This window comes from Montipora foliosa, chromosome 10 (assembly GCF_036669935.1).
Source record: "Montipora foliosa isolate CH-2021 chromosome 10, ASM3666993v2, whole genome shotgun sequence".
NCBI lineage: Eukaryota > Metazoa > Cnidaria > Anthozoa > Scleractinia > Acroporidae > Montipora > Montipora foliosa.
Window position 1 is genome coordinate 2,216,747 of NC_090878.1, and position 20,000 is coordinate 2,236,746.

At 39.2% G+C, this 20,000-nt stretch overlaps 1 protein-coding gene across 2 annotated transcripts in view; it reads left to right on the forward strand.

The window, feature by feature from the left end:
* Positions 1 to 16,956, forward strand: part of LOC137973154 (MAM domain-containing glycosylphosphatidylinositol anchor protein 1-like) — a 20,816-nt gene extending 3,860 nt beyond the window's left edge. Inside the window, exons 1-5 of one of the 2 annotated variants that reach the window (XM_068819912.1) lie at positions 1,206 to 1,369; positions 7,105 to 7,485; positions 11,125 to 11,355; positions 13,070 to 13,330; positions 15,151 to 16,956. In XM_068819912.1, coding sequence (XP_068676013.1) covers positions 1,324 to 1,369; positions 7,105 to 7,485; positions 11,125 to 11,355; positions 13,070 to 13,330; positions 15,151 to 15,479 — 1,248 coding nt within the window. In that variant the 5' untranslated portion in view covers positions 1,206 to 1,323 and the 3' untranslated portion in view covers positions 15,480 to 16,956. Of the gene's footprint in view, positions 1 to 1,205; positions 1,370 to 7,104; positions 7,486 to 11,124; positions 11,356 to 13,069; positions 13,331 to 15,150 lie in introns of those variants that run through there. The other variant, XM_068819913.1, reaches the window with a different exon arrangement.
* The last annotated feature ends 3,044 nt before the right edge of the window (positions 16,957 to 20,000 follow it).

The window sequence follows — 20,000 nt, forward strand, 5'->3', positions numbered from 1 at the left end:
CAGTTGGTCATAGCTGGGGACAGTTGATCATAGTTAGGGACGGCTGATCTTTGCTAGGGACAGTTGATCTGTGCAATGGAGAGTTGATCAATGCTTAGGACAGGTGATCCGTGCTAGGGATAGTTGATTGGTGCTAGGAACAAATGATCAGTGCTTAGGACAGGTGATCAGTGCCAGGGACAGATGATCAGTGGTAGGGACAATTAATCAGTGCTAGGGACAGTTGATCAAACCTTGAGATAGTTGATCTGTGCCAGTGACAGTTGATCATAGCTAGGGACAGTTGATCAGTGGTAGGGACAGGTGATAAGTTGTTGGGACAGTTGATCAGTGCTAAGGTAATGATCAGTAATGGTACGTAGTAGGGCATATAGACGACTATTCTCGGTTTGCACGTGACGTCACAAAAAAATAAAATACAAAGCTAAAGAGCCTTTTGAGTTTTTATGTCGATCAGCTACAAGAGGTTTTAAAAATATCTGTCTGCATGTTTTCAGCTCGGTACTGTGCTTCGTTTCGAAAATAGAGCGGTTGGAATTTCAGAGTTTTTCACAGTGCGTGACATGTTGACGGCTTTCGAAAAACATGCCAGTTGCATAAAAACATCGATTCCCCTCATATTGTTGTGGCCTAAACAGCCAATATACCAGGAGACGTGTCTATACGAATGTTTGCTAGCTCATTATACAGCAGAAAGTGTTGAAAACAGCCGAAGTAAATTCCAGATGTTTCTACAGGTGCCGCCATGTTGGTGTACTTCAGTAAGTGAATGAATGTCCAAAATATTTTCAGATCATCCACTTTCTTTTGTCTTTGTCCTCAGAACTTAGGAATATCGCACAGACCTCTTCTCTTCTTCTTCTATAACATTTTCATTTCTTGACTCAATTTCTTAAATGGTAAGCGATTTATGTTTTCACTTGCGTGACGTGCAACTCTTGAATATGTTAGAATCTCTGTACGGTGGCCAAATCTCTGTACGGTGGCCAATTTACATTATCAACTCCGTTGATAAAACCAAATTTTTGTATACTAGAATATGTTAGGCGACTATATGGCATACTGGAACTGGAACGAGGGATATATTCGCTCCTTGAATGGAACACAAATGGCGGACAGTAACGGTTACTAAGCAACAGTGACAGATTGGATGAAAATAGTCACGTGATTGAAAACGCTCTTTACAAACACGTGGGAATGAAATATCCAAAATATTTTCAGATCATCCATCTTTTGACTTCTCTTTCAAGCTGAATTTGAATATATCGAATTTTGCCGTGAGGTTTTTGTTTTTGCCGTGACAGTTGCGGGCCACCGTAAAAAATGGGTTACTGGTTCCAGTTCGTGCTTATCTTAACAGCAGTCTCAGGTAAATCTCAAAGTTAAAATGGCGGGTATTACTGTAAGCTTACATGGCCATGCACACTCTTAAAATGTGAAAAATTATACTTTACGAGTTGAAAGTTTAATTTTCTATTTCATTGAAGGACAGAAAAAAAACAGAAGAAGGCACATCGCTATTATCGATTTGGTGCTGTAGTGTCGGACACTTGTATTTTTGCAACAATACACGTTTAATACTAGCCAAAAGCAACCATCATAATCACAAACTCTGCTTATACAGGAGAGCTGGATCTAGAGAATGTTCCATGGAATTACAACTCAATCTACTTGTACGGATTATTCAACAATGACACAGAAAGTTATTTCAAATTCCGGAATGTTCCTCGAACATTACGCCACAGGTAAAACTCGGTGTGCTGAAGAATTTGATATACCGAAGGTACTTGAAAGGTACTGGCTAAATTACAGAATATCCCCCAAAGATACTTTTGGACGTGCTTAAGTTTCGGTTGACATGAAACGCTTTAAGTCATGGTCAGCTTTTCAATACAAGCGGATCTTTATAACTTTATGAATTGGTTTTCATGGGGGCATTTTTGACTAATTTCTTGAGAGTCCCGAAACTTTTCAGTTGCAGGTGTGTTTCGGAAACGTGCCCGTGCACTGGCACGCCTCACGTACAGATTGAAAACTTCGATTTCACGACTATTCTTACCTTTTTTATTGCTTCCATCACTGAAGCATTCTTTATCTTATTCAAGATTCGTTATTAAATTTGATTAAATAGTGATGAGGGAGTCTATGTAAAGGCAAAAAATGCTTGTAGTTATAGATCCCTTTAGGTCAACTAAGACTGAGCTGGATATACTTATCAACATCAACTTTTTTTAACAGACTATGATGAGAAATATAGGATTTATGACAATTTTCAAATCTTCTCATCTGTCAATATTATTAATATTCTCAATGATGAGAAATAGAATTTATAACAATTTTCAAATCTTCCTATCTGTCAACATTTTTAGTATTATCATCCTCAAGAAAATTATCAATTAATGTCACTGTTCCTTGGTATCAACATAGTTAGCTTTTAACGTACAACGTAAGGCACAAAAGAACAAGACAACAGACGTATTGGCGTTTTTTAAGGGGTCAACACAGTCTTGCAACTGGTTAGCCTATGCGACTTCCGGATTGCATGATATAGAACAGCCTCACTTATCTCCCCAGCAATTCTAAGCAATGCAATTAAACGCGCAAAGGAAATAGAAGGTATTCAAATTGATCCAAATAAATCTATAAAGATAACCCAATACGCCGATGACATAACGGTTTTCGTGAAAGATATTCGGTCTGTTCATAGGCTCTTTGATCTGCTGCAACAATTTGAGAACTGTTCTGGTCTACGAATAAACCAATCTAATTCAGAAATACTTTGGCTGGGATCATTGCGTCAGAGAAAGGATTCCATTCTAAAATTAAAATTAAGTGATGAGACTGTATACGCCTTGGGTGTATATTTTTCATATGATGAAGAACTTGCCATTAAAAGAACTTCTTTGAAAAGTTGCCTAAACTTAAAAAGATACTGAACATTTGGTCGTCTCGAGACATATCTATTTATGGAAGAGTAAATATAGCCAAAACTTTAATATCTAAACTAACTTTCATCTGCAGTGTGTTAGACACCCCAAAAGGGTTTACAGATGAGGTAAATAACATAATATTTGATTACATATGGAAGTACAAGAATCCAAAACTCAAAAAAACCACTATCATCAAAAATAAGAAGGATGGAGGACTAAATATGTTAGATTTTACACTATTTGATAACGCGTTAAAGATAATCTGGGTAAAGCGATTATGTGCTAACGATGAAAGACCATGAAAATTTATTCCACTATCCTTACTTTCCAATGTTGGTGGCAGTCTTCTTTTCCAGTGCAACTATAACATTCAGACAATATCTACCCTTGAATGAAAACCTACCAAAATTCTATCGAGATATAATTTCCCACTGGCAGAAAATTAAGAACACTAACCCGAAAACAAAAAGAGATGTGTTAAATCAAACAATATGGAACAATCAGTTTATTCGAGTAAACAAGTTATCTGTTTTTTTCCTTGGCTGGAATAAAGTCGGCATTGAAAAACTCTACTGCCTTTTCGACAACGAAGTAACACTTTGTTGACTTTCACAACTTTTATGCAGAAATACAACGTCAAGAGCAATTTTCTACAGTACTACAGCCTTCTATCTGCAATACCACAGGAATGGAAAAGTATGTTAAAGCAAGAATGTTTTCTACCACCAATTAACTGAAAATGTCCCACTTTCAATCCAAAAGCTCACATGCAAAACAATTTACAATACTTTACTAAATTACCAGCACTTTCCTCCTCCAACTGCAGAAAAACGGCTCATTGAATATGGCTTTAACTTTTGAGAAAGATAAAAAATATACTTACTTCCTTTTCGTGTTACAAATGAAGTAAAATTATCCTTGTTTCAATTTAAAATAGTTCATAATATTTTGTATACTAATAAATTTTGTACAAGATGAAAAAGAAACAGCAACCAGATTGTTGTTATTGCCATGGCATTGATCAAACACCACTCCATTTATTTGTGGAATGTTCAATTGGTAAATTGTTTTGGAATAAATTTACAAATTGGTACAATGCTACATGTGGAGGAAACATTGCTTTGGAGCAAAACGAAATTATATATGGTGTCTTAAGACACACATCGTCTTGTTTAACTCTGAATCACCTAATCATAATTGGAAAATATTTTCTTTATATTAACAGAGTAAATGATGAAAAACGACCCCAGTTCACAGATTTTGTAACCCTTGTTTACAAAAAAGTTGAATTAGAAAAATACATTGCGATTACGACTAAAAAGCTACGTTCTTTTACTAAAAAATGGTCCAACTTTCGAAGCAACTTATCATTAATTATATATAGTAATTTGTAAGTAACTGTATTGTAGTATTACCGTAGTATTGTCCTTAGTAGCGTTAGTATCGCATTGTAAATAGTTCTGTATTTCGTCAAGTTGTTTGTTTTAGTATCGTGTTGTAAAGTAGTGCATGTATAGTCAGTGTAATATTAGTAGCGTAAGTAGTGTAAGTGTTGGAAATAAATAAATTAAAATTAAATTTAAAAAAATAAAAAATAATAAAAAAAACTTATCTCCCCAGCACTACAAGCTGATTAGTAAACAGCACATGCTGGATCGGACAAAAGTATTGGTTAGCGAGCAATGTACAAAGGCAAATGAGCCAACAAGCTTGGGGGAAGTCGCTACCACACCTCGCAGGAGTGACCCAATTTTAATGAAGGCAAAGCGATAAACCCAACCCATCTCCAAAGGGAGGGAGGGAGGGGAAAAAACTTTAACAAATTAATGCAAACAACTAGTTGGTTTACTATAGAAGACAAACTGCCAAGTGAACCTTGGACGGCTAACTGAGGCTTTTATAGCTAGACTCTGTCTCTTAAAGAAGCCAGAGTTACAGCTTCTACTATGTGCAGATAGGCATTACACATGCTCTTTAACAGTTATGAATGAGGCCTTAACCGATTTGGCCAATGCAGGTGTATGTTATAAACTGAGATCTAGGAACAAAGTCTTTATGTCCTCATTTTATTTACAAAAACCATTGATTTTATGACCTTGAACAACCGACTACAAAGAACACAAAGATAACTAACGCGACATGAATAGCCCCTTTTAGTACGGTCACGTTCCATTAACCATGTTTTCCTGATGGGGCAGTAAAATCTCATTTAACAAGCAATTATACATGTTTATTAGAAAGAAAATTTGCCACTGCTGTTTTGTCAATTATGTTACTTTTCATGTGGTTCTTACATAAAGGTAACAATTTGATTTTACGGTTGTTTGCTATCAATGCTGTTCCATATTTTTGGACTTTGATAAGCCAATGAGTATTGTCCAAGTCTGGATAATTTAAGTGGAAGATGACAGTCATCTACATGCTGTATATCATACATGTAACTATGTATTTGTGAATTAGCTAAGAAAAGATTATAGTCATGTTTTTAGGAAGCTGATTGCTGTAAAGTTTGAACATAAAGAGAGATATTTCCAGCTAAGTTAATTACTTTCAATATTTTTAGTTTAAGTATTTTCTGCACTTTCTCTGTTTTAGACTAAAGTTCTAACTGCTCACCTTGTAAACTGCTGTATTTATTTTTTGTACAAAGTCTATCAATACCATGGAAGGAGAAGTGCATTTTCCTAAAGCCATATTGATTTGTTCTTAGATGTTTTATATAATCTAGGACCAGGTGATCTGGTGACGTAATTTGGAGGACTGGGAAGAAAAATTTTAACGCCGTGTGCCACAACCGTGCGCATCCCTGCAGTGTTTCTATCGCCAAAACTCGACAGATCATTCTGTGGCTACCACATTTCCTGTTACTGAATGAACATTCAAGTAGACCCGACGAGATCTAACCTCGCCTCTGCCATGTTAAATTCTAAAATAAGGCCACGCGCGGTTGTCGGATACGGCGTTAAAATTCCTCTCCCCAGTCCTCTGAATTACGTCACCAGATCACCTGGGGGAGTCAATTGTATCAGAAGCACATGATCTTGAGCTTCTGATCTTATACAATTTTCTCTGTTATCTTTGACAATTTTTCAAGCATGGTGGAAATTAAGTTTGAGCCATTACAGCTGATACATTTTGCAATCAATTAAGTAAGCTATACTTGTATCAATGTGTATGCATGAAAATATGAATATTTGTATGCTGCCAAAATCTCTGATTTCAGAAGGGAAAAGCACTGTAGACAAGGTTGTGTTTAGAAAAGCATGTCCCAGGAAAGTAAAAAGGTGTTGCACTGTTTCTCCTTCCAGTACGTAGTGGTTCCAGAGACACATGACTGAGCCCATCCCAGGATGAACATAACTGTTAAGAACGTCTTTGGAACTCTTCGGACATCTTCAGAAATGATCAGCTCACAGAATGAAAATGTCACATCTGTGACTAAAAAATAGGTACGCAATGCGTACATGGTAAAAAACAAAAACAAAACAAAAAACAAAAAAACAAGTGCACTAAGTAGATTGCCAAATTGACAAAGTTTTAAATTGAAATCAGGGCATTAGTCAAAGTCTCTTGTGAGCCTGATCATGGATGATATATTGGATATCTCAAAGGCTGCTTACACGTATTACTTATGCATGCGCCATATACTGCTGTGGTTAGGGGTTACATGCTGCTGTGTTTTAATATGGGTGCAGACAAGAAATTAAAAATAAACAAATTCAAATGCAAAAGTCTGCGGTCAATCTTCACAAAGAACGTGGTCTGTAGTTGCACTGATGGCTTGCTATCATTCCTGTCTGCAACGTTTAAAGCCCTGTTGAACAGGGCCGGTACTTCAGTGGGTGACCATCCAGAAGTACACCACATCTAAATTTTATAAAACTTGAAAATGGCCTTTCTTTTCGATGGAAATGCTTTTATCTAGTTCAGGAGTCATATATCCTTTGCAAATGAATATGCAAAGTATTAAATGATACATGAATTTTGTTTTATCAAGTTAATTGATAAAAGTCAAATTTCCATGGTGGGACTATTGAAGAAGCAACGTTTCAAGTGTTAGCCCTTAAGAGAATTCTCTTTGATGAAGGGCTAGCCCTCAAAACATCTGTTCAGCTCAGGAAGGAATAATCACATCCTGCACTTTGATTGGCTAATTTATTTATTTTATTTTTAGTCTCAGAGTCAAAACCAAGTTGCCTGAAACCACATCAGGAGAAGGTGTTTTCAGGAAAAAACAGCTGGCCGATAACAAAGTTATTTGAAGGTGTGGCCGATTCCCAGACCAACATATCTGTGGGACTGAGGCTTAAACAAAGTAATAGCAGCATGGTGTACATAGGTGGGGCTAGAAAGGATATTGGACAACAAACTTGGAAGTCAAATGTGGATCCACAAAGGTACCCCTATGCATTCACACGCGATGGGTATTTTGTAATACAAAATACCACAAGGGCAGACAATGGCACTCTGTTGATCTTCAATGTTATCGGATTGAGTAAATATATTAATCATCCAGTTTGCATACAGCTGGTGTACAGCACTCTTGAAGTCAAAGGTAAGAAAGTCATTTTTGACCAAGTCCGTGTTGCTGTACTTGTCTGTGCTGTGATATATAATTAGCCTTCCGCTTAGGTATTGAACAGTTCCCTGAAAAATAATATTTTAGAATAAAATAGATGTTATTGCTAGTAAGCAAATACTGGGCAGAGCCTGGGAGGAAAGCACATTTCTATCTCATGATTACCTTATTTGGCTATCCCGCCATGCAAGCCTTCTCCGTTTGATATTTTTTATAAGCTCAGTTTGTTCTTTTGCTGTCCAGCAATTTAATCCCTCCCTTCGCCCCCCCCCCCCCCCACCCAACTTTGCTTTCTGGTTCTTTTCTATTTTTCTTAATGCCACTGTTCCTTGGTACCAATGTATTGTTAGCTTGAACCCAAGGCACAATATAACGAGACAACAGATATATTGGTCTTTTTTAGGGGAACACTGCCTTTCGGCTGGTTAGTCTGTGCGACTTCCAGATTGCTTGACATAAAACAACCTCAATTATCTCCCCAGCACTACGAGCTGAGTGGTAAACAGCACGTGCTGGATCGGACAAGAGTATTGGGTAGCAAGCAATGTACAATTAAGGCAAATGAGCCAAGAAGTGTGGGGGAGGTGGCTGTGCAGACTGAACTGCACCACACAAGAGTGACCCATTTTAATGAGAGCAAAGCGATGTATCCAACCCATATCAAAAGGGAGGGTGGGAGGGAAGAAAACTTAAAAAAATTGCAAACTGCGAATTGCTTACTATGGAAGACGAATTGCCAAGTGAACCTTGGACGGCTATTAAACTGATCGGCTTTTATATACGCAGGTTTCGCATTACACATGCTTTTTAGCAGTAATGAATAAAGCCTTAACACATTTCTCTCAGCTTGGCACCAAGGCTCCTCATCCAGTGGTCCTTATGGGCGGTGGGTATTATCTGTGCCATGCCAGTACATTCCCTGTCCCCCTCATTTACCCCCAAGTTGTGTCTATTGTCTCCTACTGTGCACCGAAGCATTAATTAATTTTAATTAATTTAATTAATAATTTACCCTTTGACTCCTAAACCGGCCAAAACCGGCCATACTTAGTATGTGACTTTGTCTAACGCCAGATGATTTTACTCATCAATGGGGAGCACCCAGGGGTCAATGAGATAAGTGTTGATTACTATTCTTAATGATGTGGTAATATGAGTAACAAAATCATGTAACTTGCACCGCACCTTAATAGTTTAATAAACACAAATTATTTATATACAGTATGAGATTGTTTGAATTGGTTCATGTAGTCAGCAGTCATAGCATCTCTCTTTCTCTCTGCTCGGCTGAGACGCTCATGGGGGGTCCCAACGATGCCAGCAGTGGACCTCCGTGCACTTCCAGGCTTCAAGATCCTGCGTCAATGTTCATATTTTGTGAGGAAAGGGGGGGTTTTTCTGGGTTGATTAGCTTAGCAGCATACTCATGGAATAGAACTTTACGTCCACCAGGTCTTGGTTTGCTGTGTGTCAGGTGGTATTTAGAAATGAGGTCCCCCTGAGGGCACCGTAGACAATGGCCCAGGAATCTGATCTGGCGGGCTTTAACTGATTGTGAAAGTGGGACTGTTCCCATTCTATCATAGATCTCCTCGTTTCTAACATGATCTCTACGCGAGACACAAAGTATGATTGTAAGGCATGACGTTTGGAACAAGTCAAGTTGACAACAGAGGGCAGATGCTTTAAACAGTTGCACCTTTTGTTGGAGTGATGCAGGAGACTTTCAAACATGATCCAATTTCCAAAACGCATTCCATGCTTTGCCTTTAATACGGCACTTGATGTCTTTTCCAGTCGATGCAATGTACAAGCCAAAATCTTCAACGTTCTTGATATCCTCTCCATTGAGCTGAAGACTCGGGGATATTACAAGTAATAAGTTTGGTCTTTGTAGCGTTTATCTGTAGACCGACTTCCTTGGCCATCGGGCCGAGCAAGTCCAATTGACTTTGGGCTTCTTCTAAGGATTCTTCCAGTTCTACAATGTCAACGGCAAAGTCAAGGCCGCTGACCTTCTCCACGGGATGTTGCTGTGATCGCTGAGGGACCATAGTGAAGCCTAGTCTAGTACAGTGACAAATAGAAAAGGAGCTAAGGGGTCTCCTTGCAGGACACTTGTTTTGACTTCAAATTCACACTTGGTGCCACGGTATAGAACTGAGATTTGTTTACAAACATTGTCTGGAACCCTGTAATGGCGAAGTTTATGGAACATGACCAGTCTGGCGATGCTGTCAAAGGCCTTCCGAAAGTATTGTAAAACGGTTTTCTTTGAAATCCATCAATGTTCTTCGATGCCTATAATATCCAAAAGCAAGTGCTGGGCCCTGTGTAGCAGTTGATCTATCTATGTACTGTGGAGAAGTGTATTCCACAGAGTCGCATGCGAACAGGCTGTGAATTGCTCACAGGCCGGGGGATTCCTTGGACTGTAGAACCATCAGATGGCTGGGCCAGAGGTTCCCCAAATGTCGTCATGTTTGCAGGATGCTGCTGCGAACTATGGTGGCCAGGAAACAAACTTGAAGACACTTTAAAGGTTGTTGGAACCAGGCTTTTTGACGATGAAGAGAAGTTTAACCTTCAGCATCAACCCTTTTAGTCACCTCTTTTGACACGCAGGGATATGTTGGCGGTATTCTTCACCGGAGGGGCCGCACCCCACACGGCTAACTGGACCACCACTCATGCCGAATGACGTCCCACACATTTTCATGTGAGACAGGGCCTACGGTTTTAAGTCCTTGTCCGAGAAGACTTGAAAGTCTAACCATTTGCAGATGAAATTGCAAAGGCAGCACTTTCTCCTCAGTTATTTTAAGGCCCTGGAGTGTTGGTCCGGACCAGGGTTCGAACCCACGACCTCCTGCATGGTAATCCAATATTCAACCCACTGAGCCACTGGTATGGGGTGAGAACAACTGATGAAAATAACTGAAAGTATTCATATATCGTTTCCTTCTTGCCTGTCTATAAAATAACCAAGGGTGAGTCAAGAACCAAACTATTAATATAGATTTACACTTAAAGACGGCAAAATCGAGCTAAAAGCTAAAGCAAAGGTACTATGCATTTTCTACGTAAAATAGGCATTGAACAAGGAAATAAAATAGTCTAGCGAATCAGGAAAGCTTATAGGTTCAAAGCATATAATATAATTATAACTAAATAGTCTTGTTCTGGAGTACTTTACATTTAGTGACCTTTGATCTGGATAAGCAGCTAGAAAATGGGCTAACTGTATTGAGATATTGCAGTGATGCATGCATTTATTTAACAACATAATTTGTAATATAATTATAATCATGATCTCATTCCACCCAGTAGCAGTACCATTAATCAAGCAGCTTTCTAAATAACAGGTAAATGATGAGACGACGTTGAAAGATTTATGTTAAACGCTGTAAAAATGGTAGTATAGCACTGAAGTTGAAAATAATAGCCCTTCTATTGGTCAGAGAAGATGTTCTGCATGCATCATTGCCATGTGTTCATGGGTATCCTGTGGACTTCCATAGTGGTGCCCCCCCTCCTAAAAAAATGCTGGATCAGCCCCTGTTAATACCAATACATGTTATTTTTAGCCTGACTCTTTTTTCATTTTGCAATCAGGGTCAGACATAATTGCCACCGAAAATGAGACCATAACAATGTACTGCAATGGCAGTGGAAATCCTCCACCAAAGTTCATGTGGACAAAGAATGGGAAAGATTCTGTCTTGCATAAAGGAGAAAGTTACACCCTGAGGAATATCCAACGAGAGCAAAATGGCACTAAATATGTGTGCACTGCTGAGAATGGAATCGAGACAGCAAATGGATATGTGTTGGTGATAGTCCTTTGTAAGTTCCTTTTTGCTTAATTAAATTTGTGTTTTGAAGTATACTTTTCTCTGTGAAGTTGAACCACCTTCAAGTTGTGAAATAAAAATGCTCAAGAAGAAGGGATGTGGAATTTGTAAACTGGTTAAATGAAATTTACGCAAGGTTGCACTTGAGACTGGTCTTGGTCATAGGTGAAACCTGTTTGAGCAGGTTTGTCATGCATGTGTATTACTTGCTATAAACTGCCCTATTTAACTTTAAAATAGTTGTTAAGTCAAACAAGAGCTTTATGAAAGTGAAAATAGTGAAATTACCGGTATGTTTAGTAAGATTTTACTTTATATTGCGCACAAATGAAGTTAGTCAGTAGGCATTAAAATTAATATTATTGTGATTTTTGTTCTTGCTGCATAACAATGTTTCAGCATCAGCAGCTAGTCTGCTTGTCAAAGCTTGAAGAGTCATGATTTTAAAACTATTTATTAGTAATGGTTTTGATTCGTTTTTTGTAAGCATATACAGTGGAACCTCGATTTAACGAAGTCGCTGGGGACCGGCAAATATTGTTCGTTAAATTGAGGGTTCATTATATCGCAAACCTCAATGTAACGAACTTGAGGGGAAACGAACAAACTGTTCGTTATATCGAGGTCATAGTTAATGATGATAACCCACACAACACCAATGCTGTTGCCGTTAAACGGATTCAAGATCAAGGAGGGACGTTTGCAGATCGTGGGTCATGTGCCATTGACACTGTCACATGTATTTCACTTGTTTTTAAAACACGGAGTACAAATCTCAGTGGAAGTGACTGGCAAAAGGAGAAACAAGGGCATTGGAATGGAATTTCCGGCTACGTATTCAATGTATTACAAGAAGCCTTCGAATGTGAAGAAGTTGATAGAACTAATAAGAGACAAAGAAGATAGAGCGGAAGTTAGTTTATGTCTATGACATATAATAAGCCGTTGACTGAAAGGTTGCTAGCTGTCTCTTTATAATTACCAGATGACTATTGATCTGTTCAGCATTTATCTTCTGTCGCCTGTTGACATTGTAATTCTTTATATAGAGGTAGATTTTACGTTTGGGCTTCCAGATTATGTTCGTTATATCGAAGAATTTGTTACATCGAGGTTCGTTATATCGAGGTTCTATTCCATACCTCTTACTGTAACTTTGGCCGGTACATACTGAGGACTTCGTTAAATAGAGGTTCGTTAAATCGATGTTCCTCTGTAATACATGTATGTTTCTTCCTTGAGTCATCCAAAGCCTTATAAGGTTGAGATTAAAATGACTTCCCAAGTGAGTAATTTGGTGATACAGCATGGGGTGGCCGTCAAGCCTACATATAACAGTAATTCATTAAAGAACTGTGACTCACATGGTTGTCGTGAGTATAATTAAAGTCAACTGGTAGTATCAAGTACCATCCACCATTGTCTTCTAAAAGATTTTAGGCTAGAAGACAGGTCCACCTTGCAGCATCCCAGGGCAGAATTAAAGCCCAATTTGCCATTCCAAGTTCTACATCAGTTTGCAGGTCTGCCGTGGATGGCCATACTAGACTGACTGGCAGATACGTTCCCCCCTCCCTCTTCCCCCCCCCCCCCCAAAAAAAAGCACTATTTAGGCCTGAGAAGGGAGTGTGAGGAAGGGTTGGATTTTGTTGGAGAATGCATAAACATTCTAAGACAAAAATATTTTATATTTTAAATTAATTTAGATCCACCTACTATAGAGAGTAGACCTGATGATAATGAGACTGTCCTAGAAGGAAGTAATGTCTTTCTTCAAATTGTTGCATATGGAAATCCAGCGCCAAACATAACTTGGACAAAAGTTGGTGACCCAGAAGTGCTCAACCAGGGAGGAATTTTCTACTTTCCCAAAATACAAATGGACAAAACAGGAATTTACAAATACACAGTGTGGAATGGAGTGGGTGAACCACTCAGTGGTACAGTGACACTTACTGTGGAGTCACGTGAGTGTATTTTTTACTTGTGCCTCTCCTTCAGTTATTACTTTTGCAGCCTTTAATTTTATGTAATGTTTACAGTATAAGCGACAGTGTTGTATCACTATTTGCAAACTTTAGGTGAAGCCGAGAGTTTGTGAAGTGGTACTACACTGACGTGAATATTGTAAACTAGTTATTAAATGTTTTGTTTTGTTTCTGTGTTCATATTCATCCATTATTTTTGTAGTACAAGACATTTCAGTGTAGAAAATAGAACGAAAAGTTTATGTAAATCAGGAGAATGTTGTATCAGATTTACAGCCTTTGATTAACAGAACATTTCTTTTTTGTTTCCTTCATGAATTATTATTGAGTTTAATAAATAGTTTTACATGGTTGCCATAGAAACTCAGTTTGGACTCAACATAATACAACTTGGGACAAAAATGCTCTGCTCTTGTCGAATCAGAATCGAGCATTTTTGTTAATTGGCGAGTGTTATTACTGAATAAATAATTTAGCTTGTAGCGATATTTCTTGTTTACAAACATTTACGTCACACTTCTTTTGTGATTCAAATTTGCCAACCACACAACAAAAGAAGTCATTGTTTTAACAGCCAATTAGCTTCTAGTTGGCATATTGATAACAATGAGTGAGGTAACGAGAAACAGTAGCAAGGGTCTGATAAGGAACAGAAGTTTCTTTTAGTAGGTAGTCCCAGTTGTCCAAAAGCTGGATAACTTTCTCCAGTGGATAAGTCACTATCTAACAGTTTCAGTCTATGCAAAGATATATAAACTATTTTTTTCATGTAACCATGAATATGCACACTCTAAGAAAATCTAAGGTCATTTTCGATTGGGATCAACCGTTTCAACCAAAACTGGTTTTGGTTGAGTTGGTTGAAGTTTCCAATACAGCAGCACTTTTTCAACCATTTTTGGTTGAGCCACAGATGCAACTGGGTATAGTCGTTCTCAGACCCCCTCGACTACATTTGCCAAGCCTTGGTTGTCAAACATAAAAATTCAGATCAGCAGGTGCTTCCCATCGTTTTCAATCGTTTCAACCAAGTTTGGAGCTGGTTGAGAAAGTTAATCAACTTAACCAACCAAAAACGGTTCTCTCCCAGTAGATCATGACCTAAGAGAATATGAATATACTAAAACTTTGGCTAACATTTAATGTGACCTACATTTTAAACTCTGGATAATGACTTATCCACTGGTTAAGGTCATCCGGGCTTTGAACAATGGGGGCCTGGAGATTTGGGGAACTGTATTACTAGAAGAGTAGGAAAGATCAATCCATGTGCAGAAGATTTAATGTGGAAGAGTTAACATGTATAAAATCTAATCAATCAATTTTATTCTGGCTTTGGTCCTTGATAGCAAGTTGTCTGCAGTGATCTACAATCTTGACTTTCCCTATTGTAGATTAATAACCCATCTCACCAGGAATAGGCCCTTTGCAGGACCCAGTCATGTGGTACAAAAGCTGCCATGCTGGGACTCAAGTTATGCAAGGGACATCCAGAACAAAGCAACTCCCACCAGTCAAACTTGACTTTCCTTTGGTTTGGATGTCCCAGCGTGGCAGATTTTGGACCATGTGACTAGGTCCTACAAACGGCCTATTAAATGTAGCTCATTAGGTACAAATAGCATGCATCCAACAGGTGTCCCTGAGGTCTTAGTTAAAATCCTGCCCTGGAATGTTTTTGGTTATCCATAAATGCATTCACCTGTTGCAAAGCAACTCATGTGTACATCATTTTTATGGGCCATTGCAAACCCCAATGTCATTGACATATGTTGAAATTTCATATTCCATTTTCTCAGGTGACAAAAGTACACATACAACTGGAAATGCAGGTGGGCTTTCCACTGGTACAGCAGTTGGAGTTGGAGTTGGCCTTGGTATTTTAATAGGGCTGCTAGTTAGCCTTGTTATCTTCTTGGTGTACAAAGGATGGATTCCTCGATTGTGTCGTCACTGTCACAGTTTACTCTTAACAAATGGTAGTCATAGGGATCAGGATCTTGTGTCACAGGAAATGAAGGAAAATACTAGTAGGCCTCATGCAAAGAACAGTAGTCCTTCTGGTGAGGAAGAAAGCAACTTTGTGAATGAAAGTATGCATGGCAGTTGTGCAGCTAGTGCATTGTAGAATTTACATTGCCAAGTCAATTAAGTCAATTTGTATGGTCACCCAACTACGTAGTTTAGCTCTTAAGTTATTTTGGGTGACCAGTTACTATATATATATATATTTTTTTTTTTTTTCATTGTTAACACTGTAAACTTCAATTTTTTACACTACAAAGAAACGTTGTTGTTGTTCTTGTCAAGTAAAAGAATTTTTGTAGGGGATTGTTAGAGGGAATCTTTGACTGTAAAACCTTAATATTAGTTTATTTGTTTATATCTAGTTATTTAGTCCTTACATGCGTACTTTATTAGATAAAATTGATAGTTAACATTGTGTTCTTTTTTAGAAGGCAAAGAGTTTCTCGATTGGTTTGTGAGAGTTAGGCAGGACGTAACATGTCGATCACAGTTGATCATCTAAAACGTTATCGATAGTACTCGATAGTACTCGATAGTTGTCGATGATTGTCAATTGACAAGTTTGATTTGTCGATAAAAGTCGATAATCCGCACAAGATTTTTAACTGATTATCGACTTTATCGACAAAAATGCAGACAAATTTTTTAATCGGCCACGAAACAACAGAATTGTAAACGCGATATTCATAAGCTTATTTGTTATTTTAAGATAGTACAAAATGTGAGTCCGTCTTATCTTAAGGATCTGCTCCCAGCTAGAGTCTGTGAGAGAACTCATTTTAACCTTCGATCTTCTCAAAATTTTACTCTTTTCCCTGTGCGCACAGAGCGCTTTAAAAGGTCTTTTTTCCCTTCCACAACTAAATTGTGGAACGACATTGATTTGGAAATTCGTGAATCTGATTCAATTGGCTCTTGTAAGAGAGCGTTAGTTAATTATTTTAATATTCCAAAGTATTTTTCGCCTTTTGATTATGCTCTTGACAGATACTCTTCCGTAATTCATACTAGACTGCGTCTAGGCGCTTGTGGTCTAAATTATTATCTATTTAAGATCGCTGTTAAGTCTTCACCTATTTGTAGCTGCGGCTTTGACAATGAGACTATAACTCATTTCTTTTTACAATGTCCTAATTATGCTGCCCTCAGATCTGATTTGCTCGCTGCTGCTGCTCGTATAGCTTCTGGTCAATATTCTGACCAGCAAAAAGTTGAAGTTTTTCTGTTTGGCTCTTCTGACATGTCAAATAATGAAAACGTTGAAATCTTCTCTCATGTCCAGCACTTTATAAGAGAGTCTAAACGTTTTTCTTTTCGTGGTCATTATCATTGACCTAATTAACTTAACTGTCTTTTTTGACTTACTTTGTATCCCGTGCCCGTGTTTGTTTTTTTATGTGGTAATTTGAATTTTGGTGTAAGCCCCCCGTGATGAGCTCATTTAGCTCTTGGGGCAAACATGTATATAAATATGTTTAAATAAAAAAAAACAAAAAAAAAGAATTGTAAAGAGCTCTAAAGTAAATCTGTGTGGCAACAAAGTTGAATGAAAAACTGAACAACCAAGTGGTCTGTTATTCATTACAGAATGGAGTGCTTAAACAATGTCAGGTGAACTCTGCTGAGCTAAATCGCACCCAGTGACATAACTAGAGCCAGCCTAGTTCCTACGGTCTCTTCTTCCTACTAGTTGGGAAGATGAGAGACCCTGGGAATACGAGATCATGCCTTTTGTTTAGACTGAATTTTAATATGTCGAAAGTGGGTTCCTGAACTGTTTAAATATCTGCAAATTATTTGTAAGGCGGCCACAAAATTCCACGGCACCGCCTTCCTTGCCTATGACGAACATTTCCTCTGTCAGGCCGCTAACGACTCGCGAATCAGCTGGGACCAGGTTGATATAGAGCTCTGGACAGTAACGTTTTCTGGCCTCGCTAAACCACACTGTCTTCTATGCTCCAGCCCCTACCACAGTCAGAGTACCTTCCCCAACGCCGACCCGTCCCACCAGTCTGCTTCAGGTTTAACCGATCCTCGGGCTGTAACTCAAGTTTCTGCCCCTTTTCACACGTCTGCCGCCGTTGCTGATCTGCGAACCATTCCATCGTCACCTGCCCCAGCAGTCTATTCAAAGTCAACCGCCGCCCTTTCGGGTCTAGCAGCAGTACGAGCGACCGCAGCAGAATATAAAGTGCAGCTTCTCGCCACGAACCTTCAACCGCCTGTCTCAACTCCTATTAATATTGTCGTTTTGGAAAAAGCACTTTCCGGTCACCCCGATAGCATTCTAACTTCTTCCCTTCGTTATGGCACACATGTTTGTTATCAGGGTCCCCAGAAAATCCGGGTGTCCTGCAATTTACAATCGGCTGCTCAGCCCCTCGACGTAGTTTCCTCCATTCTGACCAAGGAGGTCGATTTAGGTCGCGTAGCATGCCCGTTCCCATCCTCAATGCCACCCGGTGGGGGTAATACGTAAAACGGCCTTCACACGGCAAACTTGAGTTTGCAAACTCGTGTTGGCAAACTCAAGTTGGTGTGTGTGAACGGCACAAAAACAGTCTGCAAACACGTTGGCAAACTGTGGCGACAAATAGAACTTGCCTCTATTCTTGCCAACAGTTTGCCAACGTGTTTGCCGACTGTTTTTGTACCGTTCACACACACCAACTTGAGTTTGCCAACACGAGTTTGCAAACTCGAGTTTGCCGTGTTAAGGCTGCTTAAAAAGCACTCGAATGAATGGCGTACTATTTACCACTTATGTCCTACCCAGAGGGCGTTAATATTAACGACCACATACCCATGGATGGACCCCTATACACTCCAATACGTTCGGGTGGATGATGCGGAACCTGCAGTCCCAGGGTCCGAGGATGCCTGTTTTATGAGTCAATGAGACTCACGGTCAATATAGCAATAATTTATTGATTAAGCCTAAGCCCTCGTTTCAGTGATAAGGCCTAAGCACTCTCTGAAATTTTAGCTTTCATTTTATGGTTTAATTAACTGCACTGACTCATTGACTCATAAATACTTAGCACTCCCTGGGTCCGGGCTCCTTTAAAGCGAAAACAGACCTTAAATTGACTTTCCTTTTAATTCCCATCCATCCCGACGACGTGCATCTGTTAGGATCTACTAACAAGAAGAGTCGCTAAAGAGCGAGAGTGAAATAACAGGTGGGTGGCCCGGGTAGTTCCATTCCCATGAAACTATTCCTGCGAAGCCAGCCTCTTACCGCAACCACACTTTTCCCAAAGGATATTCTAGGCCTCTGCGACAGGATGTCGTTCTACACGTTAAAATCAATCTCTTTAATTATCCTGTCTGGCGGGATATTTCCAACGACAGACATACTTGGAGATCTACTTCGAAAATATCATCAAGCCTAAGCCGGATTCCTAGAACAGTGGCAGTCGCATTAACTATGCATTGACTGACTGCAGATGTTATTAAAGTTCAGGCCCACATGCACAGCCGACTTTGTAAATCAAAACTAAGCAAAACTACCGACAGTAAAGAGGTACAGCAGTACCCAGAGAAAAACTTCCAGGAGCAGGATTGGACTTACGTCCAGAAATGCACTCAATAAGATGTACTCCCAATTTTGTTGTCCAATAAGAAGTGTCCCGCTGAGTCTAAGGCAGCATTTACGCAAACGAGGTTTCACATCGACACGGTTTCATGACTTCAAAATCGACGCGGTCTGGAATTGTTTACACGGAACCGTTTTTGCCAGAAAATCAAAGTCGTGATGGTAAAATCGAGCGCTGCACTACGTGCTACATTCACTATTTTGGATTGAATGATGCAAATTTCGTGCCAAAATAGTAACCGTATTCAAATCGATGCAATTTCGCTGTTTGCACGACAGATGAAACCGTATCGTTTTGAAAACTCTCCACTTTTGGCAGCGTCTTCAAATCGACCCGGTTTCGCCAACGGTCTCGATTGGGGGTTTCGACAAAACACTGACCCCCTTACTGACCCCCTACTGAGCCCCTGTAAAATCAATGGGAAAATGAATACTGCTTACTTAAGCCTCAACAACCCCTTTTAAACAGCATTGTTCAACAGTATTTAAGTCTAAGCACCCATTTTAAAAAGGTTAGCTTACATGAAGTAATCGGCCATCACAACAATAATCGAAAACTAAACTTTTTAAAATGGGTGCTTAGACTCAAATACTGTTGAACAATGCCGTTTAAAAAGGGTTGTTGAGGCTTAAGTATGCAGTATTCATTTTCCCATTGATTTTATAGTGCGTCAGTAGGGGGGTCAGTAAGGGGGTTAGTTGACCTGGGGTCAGTGTTTTGTCGAAACTCCTCGATTGGTGTCGTGTAAACAGATGGCCTAACCGCATCCTTTTCGATGTTTACTCGACACCATTGGCCAAAATCGAGCAAGCAAAAGAAAGGCTCTGCTAGCAGGGTGTGCTCTCCTGAGCAAAGTTCTAGTTCCGAACGTTTTGTGGCAAATAGGATGGTGAGATATCCCCACATGCGATGAATATTTACAGTCAAGGAAGTATGCCTGGGCCGCAAAGGAGACGTTCTTTTGGCATTTGATGAGTTATGTCAAAATTGAGCTTTCAGCTCTTTGCTCAAAAAGAAGC